The following is a 24420-nucleotide window of genomic DNA, read 5'->3' on the forward strand; positions in this document are numbered from 1 at the left end:
ATAGAACATGGAAAACCATCTTCTAGTAGGTAAGTGAAGGATAAAAAGTCAGGGGGCTCGCGATTCTGGATTTAGAATTTTGATGACGTCACGTGAAAACCAAGAATATTTAAGATTTTAAAAGCGACATCAAGAAACTCTTGTAACTCTTACGCTCCTTTAGTGCTTTAGCCTCCAAAGTTCCCGTGTGCATAACTTGATATCCGCACGCTAAGCATGAGTCAATTCTTAATTATCTCGTACCTAGAGCTGTTTTAGGCCTTTTTATGAATTGGGACTTGCAGATGGACAGCTGGGACAAAAAGGCCTTGAAATAAAAAGTACTCGGGAGCATCACGGTTCCCTGTCAGTTGTCTACGCTTAAGTAAATGGCAGCTTGCAAGGTTGACTGGCCTCACCAAAGCGCCCATGAACAATTACTATAAGGTTAGTACTAGTCCACAGTGCTAAAGGCACCGCATTTACAATTGCTACTAACACATGTCTTTTCCATCTTCTACGCCAAACAGCCATGACAGCCATATTCTGATATCGAGTCTCGATCGCTAGAGACATGCTGGTGAAAAACCACTCAATCACCAGCTGAACTGAAGTATGAATGGCGAATGATTGCAGAAGCTTCAAAAAGGAATCATTTTGTAAGTAAATAAATTGATACAAGTACAAGAATCCATTTACAGACACGATAGCAGTAGATTCAGATAACATGCTCAAGATAGTGATATCAGCCATTAGTCTCTCACGACGAGGAGTACGAAAACTTCCCCAAGGAGCTGATGTTCTTTTGCAAATCACGTGACAAATGTGATCAATAACAACCATGGTGCTCCGCTCTATAACTTCTGCAACGCCGTGAATTATTCCAAGAATGGCGATGGTTTCTAAACTGTCAAGATCCGCTTGTAAAACTCGAAACATGACCGCTGAGCCAAAATACAGCGCCACTAATAAGACATAGGAATATCCCGGATGGGTGATGTTCCGTAACCGCTGAACGGAAATTCTCGATATTACTTTAAGTGCGACTCCAGCAAGAGGAGCGAAAATCGCGATTAGTAATTTACCTTCCTTGCTTTGCTTGTTGTAGGCTGGGTAGATGAAAGACACAGTAATCATACCAAGAGCTAAACAAAAACAGCTAGGTATAATCATTTGAAGGAAAAAAATCTTCTGTTGTGCTCTTGGCCGTAGCATATGGAAGTGATTCTTTAAAAGATAAACTTGCCAACATATACTGATTAGAAACAAAACGTTGCATGGAGCTCTTTGTAAGGCAGAAGGCTCGGAATACGATATTCCTAGTGCTTGAAGAGCCACACGATAAAGTGAATCCAAACAGTAAAAAAGGAAAGAAATCAAAATAAGTTTTCTTTTCACCCCCATTAACTGGTGTGGGCAAAAAAGAAATAACATGCTTGCAAAGAACCAAATGTAAAGAAAAGCGCTGGAGCTCACACCAGAAATTGTTCTCATCCACTGAATTTGCACTGGAAGTGTTTTCTTTGGATGAAATTGGCAATTGAGTTTAGTTTTGTAAGAGAGATATGAGATAAGCATGTACACTAAACTTGTGATGGTAGCGGCAAGTAGTGAAATCAAAGCTCCAATGTACATTGAGTTAAAAACTGTACGGAGAGCGGATGGTCTGAGTCGCTTCCAAGCCATTGCTCTATCTTCGTCTTGTTGATCTTCCTGAGTTTCTTCTTTTTCCTCTGCCGAACACGCGTTTATAACTCTTATATCAACACGGCTAGATGGTAGAAAGTGAAAGTTTGTGGCTTCCCTGTCGCTGTATTCTTGATAAATATACTCATCAACAGGAAGATAATTCCATTCTCTGCCTGTGCTTTGAAGAGGATTGTAGCCAAAAGACTCTGCAGTGAATTCAGGTTCTTCTGGGTTGTAGTGCTCTGCCACGCCTTGTGTAAAACTAAAGAAGATGTGACCAAACACCTCTATCAGTGTAATGCTACTCATTTTTACCGACCTCGTAGGATTGCGAAAGGTTAAATGCCACCAAACGCATTAATTCTGTAGTTAGAACTAACAGTTAAACGGATCTTGTAGCCATTTTTGCCTTTTTCCTAACAAATAAAATCTTGTGGATCAAACTTAAAGTTGGAAACTCTTTCTTCCACATGGTTTTACATGTCCGACACTTAAACCGTGTATTATTCGTCTAGTTACTTAACGTTATGGTCTGATCCTATGCCGAGTGGATTTACTTGAATTTAATTCAAATTAATTGCTTTCGAACCTGTCATATATATTTTTACATGTTAATTTGGAATTGGCCATTTGGAATAATCAGTTGAGCTCCACGTGACTGATTGAGTTGCTTTGTTTCACTTTGCTTCCCCGTTTGGTTCATAGATTTCGTAGACAAAACTGAAACCTCTCGTAAATTAGTGTATTGTTGTGGTTTTATCATCACTTCTATTAATTAACCAAATTAAGTCAAAATGTATCGCATTTCAAAATGAGAAACTATGGATTGGTATAAGAGAGGATTTTCCCTTGAAAGAAGGAATGATAGATTGAGACTACCTTGTACCAGGACGTCTTTGTGCGGATTGTTTAACGGTGGATCAGAATGCATAATTCCCGCGTTCCTTGCACACCGGGAAAATGGAGCTAAAGACTGACAGGTCCGACAGTGCCTTCACGAAATTAACTCATTACCAATTTTTGTTATTTTATAATACATTTTAGCCTTTTATAGTTTATAATTTAATTGTAAATAATTTAACTCGTTGCAATTATTTTAGGTAATTTTAGGTAATATTATTGGAAGACGAAGAGCCACCTTGTGGAAGCACTTCCAATAAAGCCCGATAAGTCGTCGTCGTCGTCGTCGTCGTCGTCGTCGTCGTCTTCTTCTTCTTCTTCTTCTTCTTCTTCTTCTTCTTCTTCTTCTTCTTCCTCTTCTTCACAGAGATTAAGTTACGTTATAGCAGAAATGAAAGCTGTATGAAAGTTGTACATAGTGGTGTGACTAGGCAATATGTTGTTTTCAATTCAAGGCAAAGAAGACAGTGTATTAGTCAGTTTTATAATATAATATAGCCGCTGTATACGCGCGATGGAATCCTAGCGAGCATTATTTTTTTATAGAACATAGCTGAAAACTATAGAAGCCCGGTACCCCGGATTTGCGAATTGTTTGTGGAATTTCGCTGAACAACTTCGTCTCTATTCTCTTGTTTTGTTGTTTAAATGATGCTTTAAAGCAGAAAATTTTTATCAAAAACGTTTTACTTGCGTAAATGGAAGTAAGACAGTGCCAAAGGAAGCGACAGATGAAGAAAGAATCGTTGAAATTTGTTGTTTTTCTTTGGAGTTGTGTGCGCCACTATTTTGCCGTGAACTGCCCGAAATTGATTGAAAATGATTTAGCAAAACAAGCCGGACTCTAGAAACGCTTTAAGGTAAGAAACCTTTTGTTTAGCCACAATCTGAAGACAGAACACTCCACTTTTGTTCTTTTTAAATCGAAATTAGAGGCGAATTTGAAAAACTTGCTGCGAAACGAACGCATGAAAATGTTTCATTTGAATGAAATTGAAGTAGGCTTAACCAAACTTGAATGTGTAAATATTTCAACTAGATTTGTCGGCTTTGTGAGAATCTTTTGGTAGTCGGAGTAAGGACTATAAATAGGAAATATGAATGAAATGGTATCTTGGTTTATTGAGTTATTTTTTCGAAAATAGCTCTTTAGTCGGCGCGATGGACCTGTAATCAGTGGAGTATGTTTGTTTGTCACACCAATCAGATTTCAGGTACTATCAGAACCAATCAAATTGCAGTTTATAAAGGGGAAGCAATCTGACACAGTTGTAGTGAGCGATTTCGTTCGAAGATTTTAGATTAGAAGGAGGCGGAATCGGTGAGTTGTGAATTAACCCTGGATTAAAAACATTTTTCGTAACGCTCGCCTGCTTACAACGCACACGCCGTGAGCAAAAGGCCCAACATTAACTTGTTATTCGTCTTATTCGAGCGTACGTTTGGAGAGGCTAGCTTTCCTGACCGTAGTAAAAATTACATAAAACATTTGCTCAAAGCAGATTTCAAGAATAATGTTGTCATTACTTTTGCCGCCCGCTTTGCGAAGTTCGTTGGGAAATTGGAAAGTTTGTTACGAAGTTGCCAAATAGGTTGCGAGTTTGCGAATCAAATTGCGAACTTCGATAGAAAGTTCCCAACTTCAGCCCGAATTTTTAAAAACCTTATGTAATTATGTTATCAAAATGGGCTTTGCTACGCTTAACTGTTGGAAAAAAATGTCATAAAAATAAAAAAACTTTTATGTTCAGCGAGCCGTTAACATGTTGTCTCGAACAAATTAGTCTTCCCTGCCTCGTCGCGTCGCGTCGGCTTAAAATCAATTTTACATATGGGTAAACCATCCAGAAGACAAACGCAGAAGACTTGAAATTGAAGATTATGCCTCACAGAAATCGTTAAATATATGTTTTCACACAAAAAAGTTAACATTTGAGCAAATTTCTACATGCATAAAATTCATTTATCGGCAAGTCACTTGCGTGATCGCTGGTGCGAAACGTCTTGCACTTCAAGCTACTTCAACTTTCCTTGACAAGTTCAAAAATCTTCGAGTTCAGAAATCGCCATGACTTTCGAGCAACATGTCTTGTTTCTCCTCAACTACCAAACTTGGAAAGTTCAGTCGGGCCGAAGTTGGGAACAAAGTTTCCAATTTCCCAACAAACTTCGCAAAGCGGGCGGCCAAAGTAAACTGAAATCAACTTTAAAACATCTCGTTCAAACATTTAATGAACCGGTACAAGTATGTACTTTGCTGTTAAAAGCAACTTCGATCGATAGCTAAAACAGATTAAGAGCATGCCATTCCGTGACAATTTGAAAACTCAATTAGTTCTTGTTTGTTGAATAAAATTAACAAAGTGAATGAACCAAAATCTTTGTTGAACAGTTCTGACAGGAAACAAATTCTCCAGGTGTACTGCGCTTTAAAGAACTTTCCCGAAGAGATTGTTTTTGATTTGATTCGTTTATTACTTCGTTTATTGCAGTACTTTTCGTTCAATGACTATATGGAGACGTGGCTTTTTCGAGAAAAACAAGGGTATCGTGTTACGTTCGTTTTTAAAAAAACAAAGGAATCATGTTACAAAAGTGAGAAAAACAACGGTATCATGTTACAGTGTTTGGCAAAAAGCCAAAAGTATTCCCTAACAAACAAAAGTAACACGTTACGGTTGCTACAAAGTTAGCAACAAAATGACCGCTTTAAACAGAATAAGAACGTGCCATTTTGTGACATTTTGATAAAAGAATTAGTTTTTTGTTTTTCAATAAATGATGAAAATTTGCGTATTGAATAAAACAGTTCTGATGTATCAAAATGCACGTAATTTTTTTTGTGCAAATAAGTGACTCCGTGGGCCGCCATACACATAGCCCAACCCATGGTATAAACCATCCCAACAGGACAATCACCCAATTTCACCCCAAACCACCCCATAAATCGAAAAAATAACTCCTGCACGCTTAGCGTGCCTATGTTTTATAAAGCCGCCTAAAAAAAGGATAAACAAAACTTTCACTTAACCGATGTTGCGTGAGTTTGAAATTGCCGTAAGCGGCCGCCAGTCTTGTAAGTTCTGTGCTCTTTTTAATGCTTTATTCTAAACCCACTAGAAGATGGTTTTCCTATGTCCTATAAGAAAATAACGCACTTGTGAGGTCCACTAGCAGCTTTTCTAGACCTCAAGCGTGCATTATTTAAGCAATAAACCACACTTTCTAGGGCTTTACTGGCGTAATAAAACCACGCGGGATGTTGGGAGAACACGAGAAAAGCTTGTAAATCTCGAGCCGGAGGCGAGGGATTTACAAGCTTTTCGAGTGTTCTCCCAACATCCCAAGTGGTTTTATTACGCCAGTAAAGCCCTAGAAAGTGTGGTTTATTGCTTTTATGAAATAACTTTAGAAAACGTTCTTCAAAGAAATAGAATCTGTTTAATTTTTCGTGATCAAATATCTTATTCTCAACAAGTTCATCGGATGACGCGGCAAACCAATCACAGCGGCCGAAAGAATATAACACAGGTTCAGCTCCACACACAAAATCCATAAATCGACGCGACAAAAACGTTTAAAAGTTCTCTTAAAGCTATGAAAGTCATAAGAAAGGAAAGGAAAAAGACAAAGTCACGGTATAAAATGTATTCAACGATTTAAAAGTTCTTTGACGTGGAAATCTAGCAAATTATGGCCGGAGTGTAAAAGAAACACGAAAACTTTGGAAGTTTACAAACTTCACAGACTGACGAAGGTATTGAGGATAAAGGTTAGTTCCACAAACAGTGCTTAAGAAATTTGTTATGAATTTATTTATTCCATATTCTTTCCTTTTCGCCGAATAACAGACTTGGGAAAAAGCACTGAAAGCACGTAAAACTGAAAATATTATTCAAGCGCGTACAAGAACTCAGCGTGCAGAGGTTCTGCCATCAAAATAATTCATGTTCATCGCGACCAATTTGATCAGTTTTGATTCCTTTCATATAAAGTTTCCGAGTTTATGTTGAATGGAACCATATCCATGTGTTTAATATTTTTCCAGTCCAGTGAAAGCGTACCTGTTTATTATGTTCCTTCTCATATGTTTGTCTCTGCGTTTTCGTTTTTTCTCTAGTTCCTTCGTGGTGGGCGGGAAAATTCAATTTGGTGATCCGCCCTCAGTACATTTTCATGATCATTTACGAGAATCATATATCCTCCGTTTTAACCATCAGAAAGACCAAAAGAATACATTAAACTAAGTTTAATTCTTCGTCCTTATGCGTAATCGAGCGTAGTGCGGCCATGTCGGGACAGAAGCGTTTTCGTTTTTTCTCTAGTTCCTTCGTGGTGGGCGGGGAAATTCAATTTGGTGATCCGCCCTCAGTAAATTTTCATGATCATTTACGAGAATCATAAATCCTCCGTTTTAACCATCAGAAAGACCAAAAGAATACATTAAACTAAGTTTAATTCTTCGTCCTTATGCGTAATCGAGCGTAGTGCGGCCATGTCGGGACAGAAGCGGGACTTTACCGGTACAATAGTACATAGGTTTTTGACCAATAAGAGCGCGCGTAGTATCTGAGTTATTTTATAATTTCTTATAGAACATGGAAAACCATCTTCTAGTAGGTAAATAGAATAGATTATAAAGCGGTTGGAAATGAAATGTAATGTTCACTTTGAAACAATACTGGTAAACGCTAGCACTGTTAAACGTTTATTGATAAAAATATATATAATCTACAAATGTTTGAATATGACGATACAAAATATACATCATGGATATAACTTTTTGTTAGTTCTGTACGTCTCAGGCAAGATTCCTTACCTTGCAATTAGAACCGGCGCCTCGATATGAAAAGGCCTTTGAATTTTAAATTTCCCAGATTCATCTTAAAATAAACCTCAACTTTCCAGGTTCATCGTTTATATTTATTTGTTTTCTTTTTTTGAATTATAGATGTATATTTGGGAGGCGCGGTGGCCTAGTGGTTAGCGCGCTCGACTCCGAGTCGAACGGCCCGGGTTCGAGGCCTGGCCGGGGCGCTGCGTTGTGTTCTTGGGCAAGACACTTTACTCACACAGTGCCTCTCTCTACCCAGGTGTACAAATGGGTACCGGCGAATTTACTGCTGGGGGGTAACCCTGCGATGGACTAGCATCCCATCCAGGGGGGAGTAGCAATACTCCTAGTCGCTTAATGCTACAGAAACCGGGATAAGCTCCGGCTGTATGAGCCTCATGGCTCGGACACAGACTTTACCTTAGTTAATTAATTCTCAAACTTGAGCGGTGTCACCCATAAAAAATCCAGTTGAGCCACCTTAAGTGTCATATCTCTGTATTGAAAATGAAATAGTAAATCGTCTTCTGTGGAGTTAAATACTGTTTATAACATAGACTTTCTAATTCCTATGAGCCATAATGAAATACTTAACAATTATTTCATGAGCGCGCGTTGGATATGAAATGGCAGATAGCCAACGACGCGCGTACCGCGCGTACCAACATCCACCAAGCGCGTGTAAAATATGTTCCATAACCGCTGAACGGAAATTCTTGATATTACTTAAATTACGACTCCCATAAGAGGAGCGAAAATCGCGATTTGCAATTTACCTTACTTGTGTTGCTTGTTGTAGGCTGGGTAAATGAGAGACGCAATAATCATAGCAAGAGCTAAACAAAAACAGCTAGGTATAATCATCTGAAGGGAAAAAATCCTCTGTTGTGTTCTTGACCGTAGCCTATGGAAGTGATTCTTTAGAAGATAAACTTGCCAAATATACTGAATAGAAACAAAACGTTGCATGGAGCGCTTTGTAAAGTAGAAAGCTTGGAATACGATATTCCAAGGGCTTGTAGAGCCCTTGGAAAGGTAGACAACAAACCAAGGATCAGTTTTGTTTCACCCCTTTTAACTGGTGTGGGCGAAAAAGAAATAACATATTTGAAAAGAACCAAATGTAAAGAAAAGCACAAGATATCACACCAGAAATTGATCTCATCCACTGAAGTTGTACTGGAATTGTCTTCTTTGGATGAAATTGGCAATTGAGTTTAGTTTTTTTAAAGAGAGATATGAGATGAACATGTATACTGAACCTATGATTGTAGCAGTAAGTAGTGAAATCAAAGCTCCAATGTACATTCATTTACAAACTGTACGGAAAGCGGATGGTCCGAGTCGCTTCCAAGCCATTGCTCTATCTTCATCTTGATGATCGTCCTGTGTTCCTTCGTTTTCCTCTGGCGAACACGCGAGAGAGAGAGGGAGAGAGAGAGGGAGAGGGAGAGAGGGAGGGAGAGAGAGAGAAAAAGTAACATTGAAATCACTACATTAAACAAGACAACATTTTCATTGGAAGAAAGCCGAACAATTCTCCGTGTCCTCCAAAAAAAAATGAAACCCCATACATCCCTTAACAGCCCGAAAGCCACCATTTATAAATCAAGTTAGAAATACCGTAGAATTCCGGTTATAAGCCCTGGGCTTATACAACTCCGTAAGGGGTTTTGGGTGAGCTTATAAGCGGAGGGGCTTATATCCGGGAGGGCTTATAAGCGGAATGAAAAAACCTTTCGAAAAGAGCCACAGGAGTGTTGATCGAAATACGTTTTAAGTCAAAAACGCATAATAAAGCAACATTAAGCCTTGTTCAGTACTGTCATCCGGCAGAGGGGGGCTTATAATCGGATGTATTTTTTTGTTTCCAGGTAGATGGGACTATAACCGGGAGGGCTTATAAGCGGGGGGGGGGGGGGGGGAGGGGCTTATAACCGGAATTTTACGGTATTAGACTAATTAGCTTGATCCTCGATATTCAACTCGCCAGAGAGTCGTGTATTTCACGTAGGGAGTTAATGAATGCTGACCCCAGCTGGATCACCGACTAAAAACCCTTATGTATCGTTGAGTAAAAGTGTTTCACAGGCTTATCACGGTTCCCTGTAAGCTGTCTATTCTCAAATAAATGATGATGATGATGATGATGATGATGATGATGATGATGATGATGATGATGATGATGATGAAGTAGCTTCAAGTGAATGGCATTTTGCAAGGTTGATTGGCCCCACTAAAGTGCTCATGTACAATTACTAAAAGGTTAGTACTCGTCCATATAGCTATTGGCACCGCGTTAACAATTGCTGCAAACACATGTCTTTTCCATTTTCTTCGCCAAACTGCCATGACAGCAATATTCTGATAGCGAGTCTCGATCGCTAAAGACACGCTGGTGAAAAACCACTCAATCACCAGCTGAACTGAAGTATAAATGGCAAAAGACTGCATTAATTTTAAAAGGGAATTGTTTTGTAAGTAAGCAAATTGATACAAATGCAAAAAGCCATTTACAGACACAATAGCTGTTGATTCAGACAACATGCTTGTGATGGCGATATCGGCCATTAGTCTCTCACGGCGAGGAGTACGAAAACTTCCCCAAGGAGCTGATGTTCTTTTCCAAATCCGATGACAAATGTGATCGATCACAACCATGGTGCTTCGTTCTATGACTTCTGCAGCACCGTGAATTATTCCAAGAATAACAATGGATTTTATATTTTCAAGATCCGCTTGTAAAACTCGAAACATAACCGCTGAGCCAAGATACAGCGGCACTAATAAGACATAAGAATATCCCGGATGGGTAATGTTCCGTAACTGCTGAACTGAAATTCTCGAGATTACTTTGAGTACGACTCCAACAAGAGGAGTGAAGGTTGCAATTAACAATTTACCCTCATTGTGTTGTTTGTTGTACGCTGGGTAAATAAAAGACACTGTGATCAAAGCAAGAATAAAACAAAAGCAGTTTGGTAGAATCATTTGGAGGAAAAAAATCATCTGTTGTCTTCTTGACCGTCCCATGAGGAAGTGTTGCTTTAGAAGATAAATTTGCAAACATACGCTGATAAAAAACAGAACGTTGAGTGGAATCTTCTGTAACATTGAAGGCTTCGAATACGATATTCTTAAAACTTGTAGAGTCACACGATACAGTACATCTAGACAATACACAAGAAAACAAACCAGAATAAGTTTCCTTTTCACTCCCATTAACTGATACGGACGAAAAAGAATGAGGATACTTGAAAAGTACCACATGTACAGAAAAGCGCTCGAGATCACACCAGAAATCGAATTTATCCACTGAATTTGTACTGGAATTGTTTTCTTTGTGTGAAATTGACAATTAAGAATAGTTTTGTAAGAGACATACGAGATAAGCATGTACACTGAGCCTATGAAAGTGGCAGTAAGAAGTGAAATCAAAGCTCCAATGTACATTGATTTACAAACTGTACGGAGAGCGGATGGTCTGAATCGCTTCCAAGCCATTGCTCTATCTTCGTCCTGCTGGTCTTCCTGATTTTCTTCGTTTTCCTCTGGTGAGCACGCGTTTATAACCTTCACATTAAGACGGCTAGACGGCAGATAGTGAAAGCTTGTGACTGCCCTGTCGCTGTATTCTTCATAAATAAGCTCATCAACAGGAAGATAATTCCATTCTCGACCTGTGCTTTGTAGAGGATCGTAGCCAAACGATTCAGCCGTGAATTCAGGTTCTTCCGGGTTGTAGTGCTCTGTAACGCCTCGTGTAAAACTGAACACGGTATGACCACACATTTCTATCAGCGTACTGCTACTCATTTTCACTGACGAGCGCGAATGATGTAGTTAGAGCTGATAGTTTCAGTACAAGACACCTCAAATTAGCAAAATGATGGGAAATTCAGGCTATAATATGTTTTCAATTTCACCAAAAGTAAACCATTCACATTCACGATCAATACTTTGAGTTACAGAAAAAAAAAAACAGTTCACATTTTTTAACACTGCTATTTATATTCGGGACCAATATTCAGTTATTAACGTACAAGCGATAACTATTCAACTATAAGAAATATCAATTCAAGTGGTTGATATTTGTTTAACAGTAACATCATCTGCATTCACCTATAGTATTGGTTCACATTCACAGAGAAAACGATTACGTACAGGATTTAATTTCGCTTACAGATGATGCAAAATTCACGAAATATATTTTGGGTGACCCTATTCGGCGGAATGACGGAATGGCACCCACTTATTATCTTATTTTTACTCCGGTTTATTTGCGGTTAGCTTTTATTTGTTGGTTAGGACAGTACTATCGATTTAACGTATAGTATTACCCCAACCAAAAATAAAAGCAAACCGCAAGCAAACTGGAGTGAAAATATACAATTAAATTGGTGTCATTCCGTCATTCCGCCCTTCTGCTGAATAGGGTCGCCCTTATATTTCTATTCAGCAATTTCTGCGCATCATGATTTGCGCACCCAATTGAGTCACGCTGAGCAAATATCACTGAAGGCTCGATGGCTTGACAATAAACAACTCTCTATTCACTAACAATAACCTCGCCACGCCTTGATTTCAGGCTGATACTTGTTCAAACAAGAAAATGAAATGTTCATTTTACTGATGAGATGTTACTAGCTACAGAAAGCCATCACAGCCGTACAAAGCAACAAATACTATTACTGAGCATTAAATGTCAACTTTAGTTCAAAACGGACGTTCTCATAAAAATTGACCAAATATTCATTTCTTTTTCGCCAACAAAAATACTCATAATTTTACCACGTCGTTAATTACCATAGTCTTTCTATCATTTAAACCACATCCTAAAGAATTTTCGGTTTTTATAACATTTTGACAATGCACTGATAAACACTGTCACTCTTAAAGCTTTTAAAGTTTAAGCAAGCTCTGAAACGTTGAAATTTCATTTTCCACTGTTGTCCATCAGACACATTTTAGTCTTTTCACTCGCATTGGCCGGGCCGAAAAACGGAACGTTCTACAGAAACGGCAACAGCGTTTTTTAGGTTTTAAATAATTTATTTTGCCACGTAAAATGAGTAGCAGTACATTGATAGAGGTGTTTGGTCATATCGTGTTTAGTTTTACACGAGGCGTGACAGAGCACTACAACCCAGAAGAACCTGAATTCACGGCAGAGTCTTTTGGCTACGATCCTCTACAAAGCACAGGTAGAGAATGGTATTATCATCCTGTTAATGAGCTTATTTATCAAGAATACAGCGACAGAGAAGCCACAAGCTTGGATTATCTAGCATCTAACCGTCTTAACATTAGGGTTATAAACGCGTGCTCACCAGAGGAAAACGAAGAACCACATGAAGATCAGCAAGACGAAGATAGAGCAATGGCTTGGAAGCGACTCAGACCATCAGCTCTCCGTACAATTTGTAAATCAATGTACATGGGAGCTTTGATTTCACTCTTCACTGCTATCATGATAGGTTCAGTATACATTTTGATCTCCTATGCCTGTTATAAGACTTTGCACAGCTGTGAGTTTCACTCAGGAAAACGCCCAATCCCAGATAAAGTACAGTGGATAAGAACAACTTCCGTCGTGATCTCTTGTGCTTTTCTATACATTTGGTACTTTGTAAGTATGCTATTTCTTTTCCGCCTATATCAGTTGATTGGCGTTAAAAGAAAACTGCTCCTGGTTTGTTTCCTTGTTTATTGTTTGGATTCAATTTATCGTTTTGCTCTACAAGCCCTGGGAATATCTTATTCGAATCTTTCGGCTTTACAAAAGATCCCACTCAACGTTTTGTTTCTTATCAGTGTATGTTGGCAAGTCTATCTTCTAACGAAGCATTTATGCATACGGTCAAGGAGACGCCGGGTGACTTTGTTCTTACAAATGACAATACCTGGCTGTTTTTGTTTCATATTTGCGATAACTGTAGCCTCTTTCATTTACCCAGTGTACAACAAAGAAGACAAAGAAGGCAAACTGCTTATCGCAATTTTCGCTCCTCTCATTGGAGTCGTACTTAAAGCAATCTCGCGGATTTCTGTTCAGCGGTTATGGAACATTACACATCCGGGATATTCGTATGTCTTATTAGCGCCCTTATATTGCGGCTCAGCGGTTATGCTTCGGGTTTTACAAGCAGATCTTATCAGTTTGAAATCCATCGCTATTCTTGGAATAATTCACGGCGTTGCAGAAGTCATAGAACGAAGTGCCATGGCTTTAATTGATCACATCTGTCATGTGATTTGGAAAAGAACATCAGCTCCTTGGGGAAGTTTTCGTACCCCTCGCCGTGAGAGACTAATGGCTGATATCGCTATCATGAGCATGTTGTTTGAATCAACTGCTATAGTGGCCGTAAATGGCCTTTTGTACTTGTATCAATTTATTTACTTACAAAACCAGTCTCTTTTAAATCTACTGCAGTCATTTGCTATTCATACGTCAGTTCCGCTAGTAATTGAGTGGTTTTTCACCAGCGTGTCTCTAGCGATCGAGACTCGCTATCAGAATATGGCTGTCATGGCTGTTTGGCGAAGAAGATGGAAAAGACACATCTTAGTAGCAATTGTAAATGCGGTGCCTTTAGCTTTGTGGACTTCCACGAACCTTCTTGTAATTCTACATGAGCGTTTTAAAGAGTCCTTACATCAGCCTTGTAAAATGCCGTTTACTTAGGGAATGGTCCGAGCATACATGTATTATGGGCGATCAAACTCGCCCCCTTCCCTTCTGGTTCGGACTCTGGCCAAGCCCGATTTGAAAGTCCACAATTCATAGGACATCCGATCTTTGTGCGCTGTCTCTGAGTTTATTCTGCTTAAAGCTGATTGGCTGACAATCGATGAGCACTCTGCACATGCTCAGTCTGCGTTGCGCTCTGCGGACGAGATTGATGGGAGACTCAAAATTGATTAACGTGCAGTTTTCACAATATTTCCGATTTGTTTTTTAATTATTCTCATATGACGTCTACCCCAAGTGTTTTTAGTTTCAAAAGTAGCAGAAAGCTCTCACAACTAATTAAGAAAGTCATGAATTATAATTATACCTTTGTAAATTTCAGTTAGTTTTAATACTTGTCATTTTGTGCTTTAAAACTTGGTTCAACTGAAAAATTTTAGCCAGTTTTTGCATTTGTAACTTCATACACCGATTTCACAAATGGCGGACGCGCGGAAAAGAACTGGTACTGAAGCATGAAAACGAGGCGTTTTAGGATAAACAACTTTCGTGTTACAAGGGAAAAAGTGAAAATTACAGGAGTTTTGCAGCTCTCCTCCGTTAAATGGGGGTATTAGATCGTTTTCTAGGTTGATTTCGAGATTAACGAGTTCGAAATAAGTTCGCGGCCAAATATTTGTTGTTTTTTTTTCGGGTTGTAAGCAAAACCCCGGGTTTCACATGGCTTGAAATACGGTGGGTCGCCAAAGATTTTAAACCTCGGACTCGTCAAGAAAGCTCGGGTATCCAGACGAGTGTACACATTTTCTAAATGATTTTGGTAAGTCATTGAAGAATAACGAAAATAAACACGCAAAAATGTGTTGCCCGTGTATTAAAACATACATGTACGTTGTGATAAAATGTGTAACAATGGATTTTCGGACCGGTTTATTTATTTTTTTCTGGTGAAATAACCATACGTGATGCCATACGTACCTGAAACGCATCAATAAAAATGTGTTATTCTCAATCGACTTAGTAGTTTTTTTTGGGACTTAGTAGTAGTAGATTCTTGCATTTTAGAAAAAAAATGTATTCAAATAATTCAGACAGACTAAAGCGGCTAATTCGATTAAACATAAAACATCACTTGGCTCCACGCAAACCAAAGGAGTTACATTAAGTGAAGCGGGAAGTAAATGTTCAACACAATCTTCAGTGAACAAGATCATCACAATGTTCCTCAAGTCATGAAGGAAAACAATGCTAAATTTAGTGAAATCTGCTGGAATTCCTTCTGTGTCGGACGACATGACATTATTTAATCTCGGAAAAAAATTAAATTAATCACGTGTGAATTTTTACCGGTCAACAGTCGTCGAAGTACCTTTGGAAAACCAAAAATTTAACTCTGTTTCCCTGCAGATCTACGGTCCCTTTCTTCTTGCAACACAGAAACAAGAATAGTTACTAGACTATAAACTCGTTTAGAACTCCGTAATCTCGAAAACTTGGAAGGAAAACGGTCTATTTCCTCGTTTAACAAACAAAAACTTCAGAACTCGCGTAATTTTCACTTTTCCCCTTGTAACACGAAAGTTGTTTATCCTAAAACGCCTCGTTTTCATGCCTCGTACCAGTTTTTTTCCGCGCGTCCGCCATTTGTAAAATCGGTGTATAGTTATAACGTAATTCTAATATGCATTTTTTGACAGTATATTTTATTGACATGACGCTAACAAAAAAGGTAAAATTTAAAAGTGCATTTTCTGATAGTGTAGATTATATTTTGCAAGCCATTTAAGCTCATTGTTTTTGGGAGTATTCATTACTGTTCCAAACAATTTTTTTTGAAAAGTTGGAGAAAAGCACAGTCGAATTTTGCGTTAAACCATTGCGTATAGTGGCATTCAACAAAAGGTACATTATAAAGATGAGATGTTCAACATGACACGAGCATGGGACAAAGAAAAATTCTGAGTTCCCAACGGGAATCGAACCCATGGCCTCCCAAAACCGGTTGGGCGCTCTAAGGCCATCCCCTTTTTTTTTTCGTTTATCGTCGTATGTGTTTTCTGGTTTTGGGTCGGTCGGTCGGAATTAAAAAAAAAAAATTAAAAAAAAAAGTGGATAAGGAGTCTGGAACTAGGAGGCCCGGTACCTCAGCATAATGTCCGTGGAGCCTGGAAACAAGAAGACATGGTTACAAAGTCAACATGGCGGCAATGGAGGAAGGAAAAATCGACGTCGTGGTTAAACTCAAACAAGAACAGCGTAAAAAGGATGAAACATTATTTAAAATAATGTGTCATTGCCTTCTATACCTTCTGTATAATTTTTTTTTTTTTTGAAAACGCGAAAATCTGGGTCGGTCGGACGACGCTAAACAGAGAAAAAAAGGGGATGGCCTAACCAACTGAGCTACGAGAGACTCGTTGTGAGCTGGGCCATTTACTAGGTTGATATGTCATTATATTGTTTAAAATTGTAATACAAATATGGCAATTAAAAATTACGTTCAAGGAAGTTCATGTATGGCTAGAAGATTTTATATTGTTCGTAAGGCAAGCATCTTTGTTGCAAGCTGCATTATCAACTGTTTTGCTATCAAATTCAACGTGAAGCTTTGAGTTCATTTTAAAGTCATTCAGAGAGTTTGATTCAGGGGGGGGGGAAGAAACGTGGTCTTGGACCAAGTAGCGATGCTTTCACAACTTGCAAAGCGATCAATTCACGATGTAGTCAGCGGTTTTTGGACGATGATGCAGCAGGCAATCTTTTCCCGCGAAATGGAAGCTGCTTTGCCATGGAATCACTTATTATAAAGGGGTTCAATTCTCTTAACTAAAAATCTAAAAGCAGCGTGTTTATCCGAAAATTTCGTCATCGTCGTGTAGTTTTAAGAACGCAGAATTTTGTGATGCCGTGCTACTTTTCAGTGCTGAAATGCAAATGTTTGTACCACGATTTTCAACTGGCCCACATGGGGATTGTAAATGAAGTAAAACAAAGAACGACCAAGTCAACAAACAACTTCGAAACAATAGAGCAAGAACAATAGCTTCGACCAGCGCGGGAATATTCGATCGCCACGTTTTCATTACCATTCCCGTAATGGTTTTATTTCATAACAAACACCACATATTGACACCAAGAACCTTTCCGAAGAAATTTTCGCTGCTTTAAAGACAAAACTTAGAAAGTCTTTTTTATTACTACATATATAAAAAAATCGAACTCTCTCACTGGTCCCATGTTGTTATTGTTTTGGCAAGTTCACAAAGAAAGAAGCTGCTCATGCGCCTTAGAGACATCCGCTGACTACCGCCCCGATGATTGCTTTGCAAGTTGTGAGAGCATCGCTCAGATTTCATATAAGAGAATGTATGGGAAGTTGCTTCCCCCCCCCCCCCCTGGTTTGATTGTTTCATCTCTTTATGTTCTCTGCTTCATGAGAACAGTACTATTTCGACGCCCTCCTTGCTTTCCTAAAACGTTAATAAAAAGAGCACGTGCAAATCAAAAATCATCCTTAAAAAAAAATGTAAGCTAGCCATTTCCTATGAATGTTCTATTAACTAGGTAGTGAGTAAGTTAGCTGGTTAGCTCAGTTGGTAGAGCGCCGGACTGCTGTGCGGGAGGTCTTGGGTTCGAACCCCAGACCGGACCAACACTCAGGGTCTTAAAATAACTGAAGAGAATGTGCTGCCTTTGTAATTACATCTACAAATGGTTAGACATTCTAGTCTTCTCGGAAAAGGACGATAAACCGTAGGTCCCGTCTCCTGTATCTTCAGTCTTATCACAGGGGACGTTAAAGAACCCACACACTATTCGCAAAGAGTAGGGCACGAAGCTCCCGGTGTTGTAGTCTGGCCTTGTGTAGTAAATTACAGTATGTGTACAGCGCATTTGAACATATATCTTTGAAAAATGCGCTATATAAATTCATTATCATTATCATTAAGAATTTTTTATGTAAGTCATCATATAAGAAGAAAAATAAACTTGTATTATAATTTATCTGGCAATCATGTGGAAAAAAAAAAACGTTTCAGGATAGAGGCCCTTACTTGACCTTTGTACGTATTGTATCTAAATTTTAACATTGTATCTAAATCTTCCTTGGCTGTAACTAGTAACTCAACGCAATTTAAGCTGTCTATTGTTAAGTTGCCGGTAATTTCTCCAATAAATGGTTTTGCAAAAAAAATCCACAACACAGCCCAGCTATAGATTAAACAATTTTGGTAATGATAAGAAGATAGGTAACGCATCATATATTTGTATAGTAGACAGTAACAAAAGAAGATATGTAACGCATCATACATTTGCAAAGTAAACAATAACATAAGATGATAGGTAACGCATCATACATTTGTAGACTGTAAACAATAACATAATAAGATAGGTAACGCATCATACATTAGTAGAGTAAACAATAACAAAATAAGATAGGTAACGCATCATACATTTGTAGACTGTAAACAATAACATAAGATGATAGGTAACGCATCATACATTTGTAGAGTAAACAATAACATAAGATGATAGGTAACGCATCATACATTTGTAGAGTAAACAATAACATAAGATGATCGGTAACGCATCATACATTAGTAGAGTAAACAATAACAAAATAAGATAGGTAACGCATCATACATTTGTAGAGTAAACAATAACATAAGATGATAGGTAACGCATCATACATTTGTAGAGTAAACAATAACATAAGATGATAGGTAACGCATCATACATTTGTAAAGTAAACAATAACATAAGATGATAGGTAACGCATCATACATTTGTAGAGTAAACAATAACATAATAAGATAGGTAACGCATCATACATTAGTAGAGTAAACAATAACAAAATAAGATAGGTAACGCATCATACATTTGTAGAGTAAACAATAACATAAGATGATAGGTAACGCATCATACATTTGTAGAGTAAACAATAACATAAGATGATAGGTAACGCATCATACATTTGTAGAGTAAACAATAACATGAGATGATAGGTAACGCATCATACATTTGTAGAGTAAACAATAACAAAATAAGATAGGTAATGCATCATACATTTGCAAAGTAAACAATAACATAAGATGATAGGTAACGCATCATACATTTGTAGAGTAAACAATAACAAAATAAGATAGGTAACGCATCATACATTTGTAGAGTAAACAATAACATAATAAGATAGGTAACGCATCATACATTAGTAGAGTAAACAATAACATAAGATGATAGGTAACGCATCATACATTAGTAGAGTAAACAATAAAAAAATAACATAGGTAACGCATCATACATTTGTAGAGTAAACAATAACATAAGATGATAGGTAACGCATCATACATTTGTAAAGTAAACAATAACATAAGATGATAGGTAACGCATCATACATTTGTAGAGTAAACAATAACATAATAAGATAGGTAACGCATCATACATTAGTAGAGTAAACAATAACAAAATAAGATAGGTAACGCATCATACATTTGTAGAGTAAACAATAACATAAGATGATAGGTAACGCATCATACATTTGTAGAGTAAACAATAACATAAGATGATAGGTAACGCATCATACATTTGTAGAGTAAACAATAACATAAGATGATAGGTAACGCATCATACATTTGTAGAGTAAACAATAACATAATAAGATAGGTAACGCATCATACATTAGTAGAGTAAACAATAACAAAATAAGATAGGTAACACATCATACATTTGTAGAGTAAACAATAACATAAGATGATAGGTAACGCATCATACATTTGTAGAGTAAACAATAACAAAATAAGATAGGTAACGCATCATACATTTGCAAAGTAAACAATAACATAAGATGATAGGTAACGCATCATACATTTGTAGAGTAAACAATAACATAAGATGATAGGTAACGCATCATACATTTGTAGAGTAAACAATAACATAAGATGATAGGTAACGCATCATACATTAGTAGAGTAAACAATAACAAAATAAGATAGGTAACGCATCATACATTAGTAGAGTAAACAATAACAAAATAAGATAGGTAACGCATCATACATTTGTAGAGTAAACAATAACATAAGATGATAGGTAACGCATCATACATTTGTAGAGTAAACAATAACATAAGATGATAGGTAACGCATCATAAACAATAACATAATAAGATAGGTAACGCATCATACATTAGTAGAGTAAACAATAACAAAATAAGATAGGTAACGCATCATACATTTGTAGAGTAAACAATAACATAAGATGATAGGTAACGCATCATACATTTGTAGAGTAAACAATAACATAAGATGATAGGTAACGCATCATACATTTGTAGAGTAAACAATAACATAAGATGATAGGTAACGCATCATACATTTGTAGAGTAAACAATAACATAATAAGATAGGTAACGCATCATACATTAGTAGAGTAAACAATAACATAAGATGATAGGTAACGCATCATACATTTGTAGAGTAAACAATAACATAATAAGATAGGTAACGCATCATACATTAGTAGAGTAAACAATAACAAAATAAGATAGGTAACGCATCATACATTTGTAGAGTAAACAATAACATAAGATGATAGGTAACGCATCATACATTTGTAGAGTAAACAATAACATAAGATGATAGGTAACGCATCATACATTTGTAAAGTAAACAATAACATAAGATGATAGGTAACGCATCATACATTTGTAGAGTAAACAATAACATAATAAGATAGGTAACGCATCATACATTAGTAGAGTAAACAATAACAAAATAAGATAGGTAACGCATCATACATTTGTAGAGTAAACAATAACATAAGATGATAGGTAACGCATCATACATTTGTAGAGTAAACAATAACATAAGATGATAGGTAACGCATCATACATTTGTAGAGTAAACAATAACATGAGATGATAGGTAACGCATCATACATTTGTAGAGTAAACAATAACAAAATAAGATAGGTAATGCATCATACATTTGCAAAGTAAACAATAACATAAGATGATAGGTAACGCATCATACATTTGTAGAGTAAACAATAACAAAATAAGATAGGTAACGCATCATACATTTGTAGAGTAAACAATAACATAATAAGATAGGTAACGCATCATACATTAGTAGAGTAAACAATAACATAAGATGATAGGTAACGCATCATACATTAGTAGAGTAAACAATAAAAAAATAACATAGGTAACGCATCATACATTTGTAGAGTAAACAATAACATAAGATGATAGGTAACGCATCATACATTTGTAGAGTAAACAATAACATAAGATGATAGGTAACGCATCATACATTTGTAGAGTAAACAATAACATAATAAGATAGGTAACGCATCATACATTAGTAGAGTAAACAATAACAAAATAAGATAGGTAACGCATCATACATTTGTAGAGTAAACAATAACATAAGATGATAGGTAACGCATCATACATTTGTAGAGTAAACAATAACATAAGATGATAGGTAACGCATCATACATTTGTAGAGTAAACAATAACATAAGATGATAAGTAACGCATCATACATTTGTAGAGTAAACAATAACATAATAAGATAGGTAACGCATCATACATTAGTAGAGTAAACAATAACAAAATAAGATAGGTAACACATCATACATTTGTAGAGTAAACAATAACATAAGATGATAGGTAACGCATCATACATTTGTAGAGTAAACAATAACATAAGATGATAGGTAACGCATCATACATTTGTAGAGTAAACAATAACAAAATAAGATAGGTAACGCATCATACATTTGTAGAGTAAACAATAACATAATAAGATAGGTAACGCATCATACATTAGTAGAGTAAACAATAACATAAGATGATAGGTAACGCATCATACATTAGTAGAGTAAACAATAAAAAATAACATAGGTAACGCATCATACATTTGTAGAGTAAACAATAACATAAGATGATAGGTAACGCATCATACATTTGTAGAGTAAACAATAACATAAGATGATAGGTAACGCATCATACATTTGTAGAGTAAACAATAACATAAGATGATAGGTAACGCATCATACATTAGTAGAGTAAACAATAACAAAATAAGATAGGTAACGCATCATACATTTGTAGAGTAAACAATAACATAAGATGATAGGTAACGCATCATACATTTGTAGAGTAAACAATAACATAAGATGATAGGTAACGCATCATACATTTGTAGAGTAAACAATAACATAAGATGATAGGTAACGCATCATACATTTGTAGAGTAAACAATAACATAATAAGATAGGTAACGCATCATACATTAGTAGAGTAAACAATAACAAAATAAGATAGGTAACACATCATACATTTGTAGAGTAAACAATAACATAAGATGATAGGTAACGCATCATACATTTGTAGAGTAAACAATAACAAAATAAGATAGGTAACGCATCATACATTTGCAAAGTAAACAATAACATAAGATGATAGGTAACGCATCATACATTTGTAGAGTAAACAATAACATAAGATGATAGGTAACGCATCATACATTTGTAGAGTAAACAATAACATAAGATGATAGGTAACGCATCATACATTTGTAGAGTAAACAATAACAAAATAAGATAGGTAATGCATCATACATTTGCAAAGTAAACAATAACATAAGATGATAGGTAACGCATCATACATTTGTAGAGTAAACAATAACATAAGATGATAGGTAACGCATCACACATTTGTAGAGTAAACAATAACACAAGATGATAGGTAACGCATCATACATTTGTAGAGTAAACAATAACAAAATAAGATAGGTAATGCATCATACATTTGTAGAGTAAACAATAACAAAATAAGATAGGTAACGCATCATACATTTGCAAAGTAAACAATAACATAAGATGATAGGTAACGCATCATACATTTGTAGAGTAAACAATAACATAAGATGATAGGTAACGCATCATACATTTGTAGAGTAAACAATAACAAAATAAGATAGGTAACGCATCATACATTTGTAGAGTAAACAATAACATAAGATGATAGGTAACGCATCATACATTTGTAGAGTAAACAATAACATAAGATGATAGGTAACGCATCATACATTTGTAGAGTAAACAATAACATAAGATGATAGGTAACGCATCATACATTTGTAGAGTAAACAATAACATAATAAGATAGGTAACGCATCATACATTAGTAGAGTAAACAATAACAAAATAAGATAGGTAACACATCATACATTTGTAGAGTAAACAATAACATAAGATGATAGGTAACGCATCATACATTTGTAGAGTAAACAATAACAAAATAAGATAGGTAACGCATCATACATTTGCAAAGTAAACAATAACATAAGATGATAGGTAACGCATCATACATTTGTAGAGTAAACAATAACATAAGATGATAGGTAACGCATCATACATTTGCAAAGTAAACAATAACATAAGATGATAGGTAACGCATCATACATTTGTAGAGTAAACAATAACATAAGATGATAGGTAACGCATCATACATTTGTAGAGTAAACAATAACATAAGATGATAGGTAACGCATCATACATTTGTAGAGTAAACAATAACAAAATAAGATAGGTAACGCATCATACATTTGCAAAGAAAACAATAACATAAGATGATAGGTAACGCATCATACATTTGTAGAGTAAACAATAACATAAGATGATAGTAATAAATATTAAATTTCAGGGTTCAAAATAGCAGCCGGCTGTCGGCGGTAGCCGACACTTTCAAGACACTTGCCGGCTACTTTTCACCAAAGAAATAGAAAACATCATGCCTTAATCGACCAACTGAAATCAAAGTTGCTGTAATGTTGAAGTAAACATTTCATATCAGACAATAAAGCAACTACAGGGCTAGAAAGTGCGACTCACTGATCGCTAAAGCGACCACAATTTTATATTTGGCGACTAAAACTTCTGGTTTTACTGTTTAGTCGCCAATTTGGCGACTTTATTTCTGTGTTAAGATGAATAACAGGCCGCCCCACCTTCTCAGGTATTGTGTCCCTCCAGAAAATTATATTAAAGATCTTATTTGCTTCTCAAACATTCAAAATAAGAAAAGAAGTCACATTGCTCCAATCCATTCTTTTGCATTGCCGTAAAATATTGTATTACTTCGGAAAACTTATATGGCCGACTGTGTTTGAAATCGCCCCAGAATGCATCTGGGTACATCATGTATGCAGATGGATGTGTGCCATGAAAATGCATAGCTCTCTAACAGCCGGAAAAAATGAGCCTTGACAAAAAGAGCCGACAAATTCAGGCTAAAAACGAAAATTTTATTTTGAAC

The 24420-nt window shown here is 36.5% G+C and overlaps 3 protein-coding genes across 3 annotated transcripts in view; 1 reads left to right on the forward strand and 2 right to left on the reverse strand.

Annotated features, from left to right (window-relative positions):
• Positions 1-244: 244 nt before the first annotated feature.
• Positions 245-2149, reverse strand: LOC144633615 (uncharacterized). Its single transcript, XM_078492459.1, has one exon. It carries the CDS (start codon positions 1975-1977, stop codon positions 361-363), a length of 1617 nt encoding a protein of 538 aa, XP_078348585.1. The 5' UTR covers positions 1978-2149; the 3' UTR covers positions 245-360.
• Positions 2150-9601: 7452 nt separating this feature from the next.
• The window catches only part of LOC144632433 (uncharacterized), a 16224-nt gene continuing 1405 nt past the window's right edge, over positions 9602-24420 (reverse strand). The window contains exon 2 of the mRNA XM_078491085.1: positions 9602-10975. Coding sequence (XP_078347211.1) covers positions 9602-10975 — 1374 coding nt within the window. The remainder of the gene's footprint in view (positions 10976-24420) is intronic.
• On the forward strand, positions 12407-15388 carry LOC144632429 (uncharacterized). The gene has a single exon (XM_078491079.1). It carries the CDS (start codon positions 12471-12473, stop codon positions 14088-14090), a length of 1620 nt encoding a protein of 539 aa, XP_078347205.1. The 5' UTR covers positions 12407-12470; the 3' UTR covers positions 14091-15388.

Source organism: Oculina patagonica, chromosome 12 (genome assembly GCF_052425735.1).
Source record: "Oculina patagonica isolate OP01 chromosome 12, crgOcupat, whole genome shotgun sequence".
NCBI classification, from domain to species: Eukaryota; Metazoa; Cnidaria; class Anthozoa; order Scleractinia; family Oculinidae; genus Oculina; species Oculina patagonica.

Coding starts and splice junctions, on each gene's coding strand:
- LOC144633615 (XM_078492459.1), bottom strand. CDS start 1,977: ATGAGTAGCATTACACTGATAGAGGTGTTTGGTCACATCTTCTTTAGT.
- LOC144632429 (XM_078491079.1), top strand. CDS start 12,471: ATGAGTAGCAGTACATTGATAGAGGTGTTTGGTCATATCGTGTTTAGT.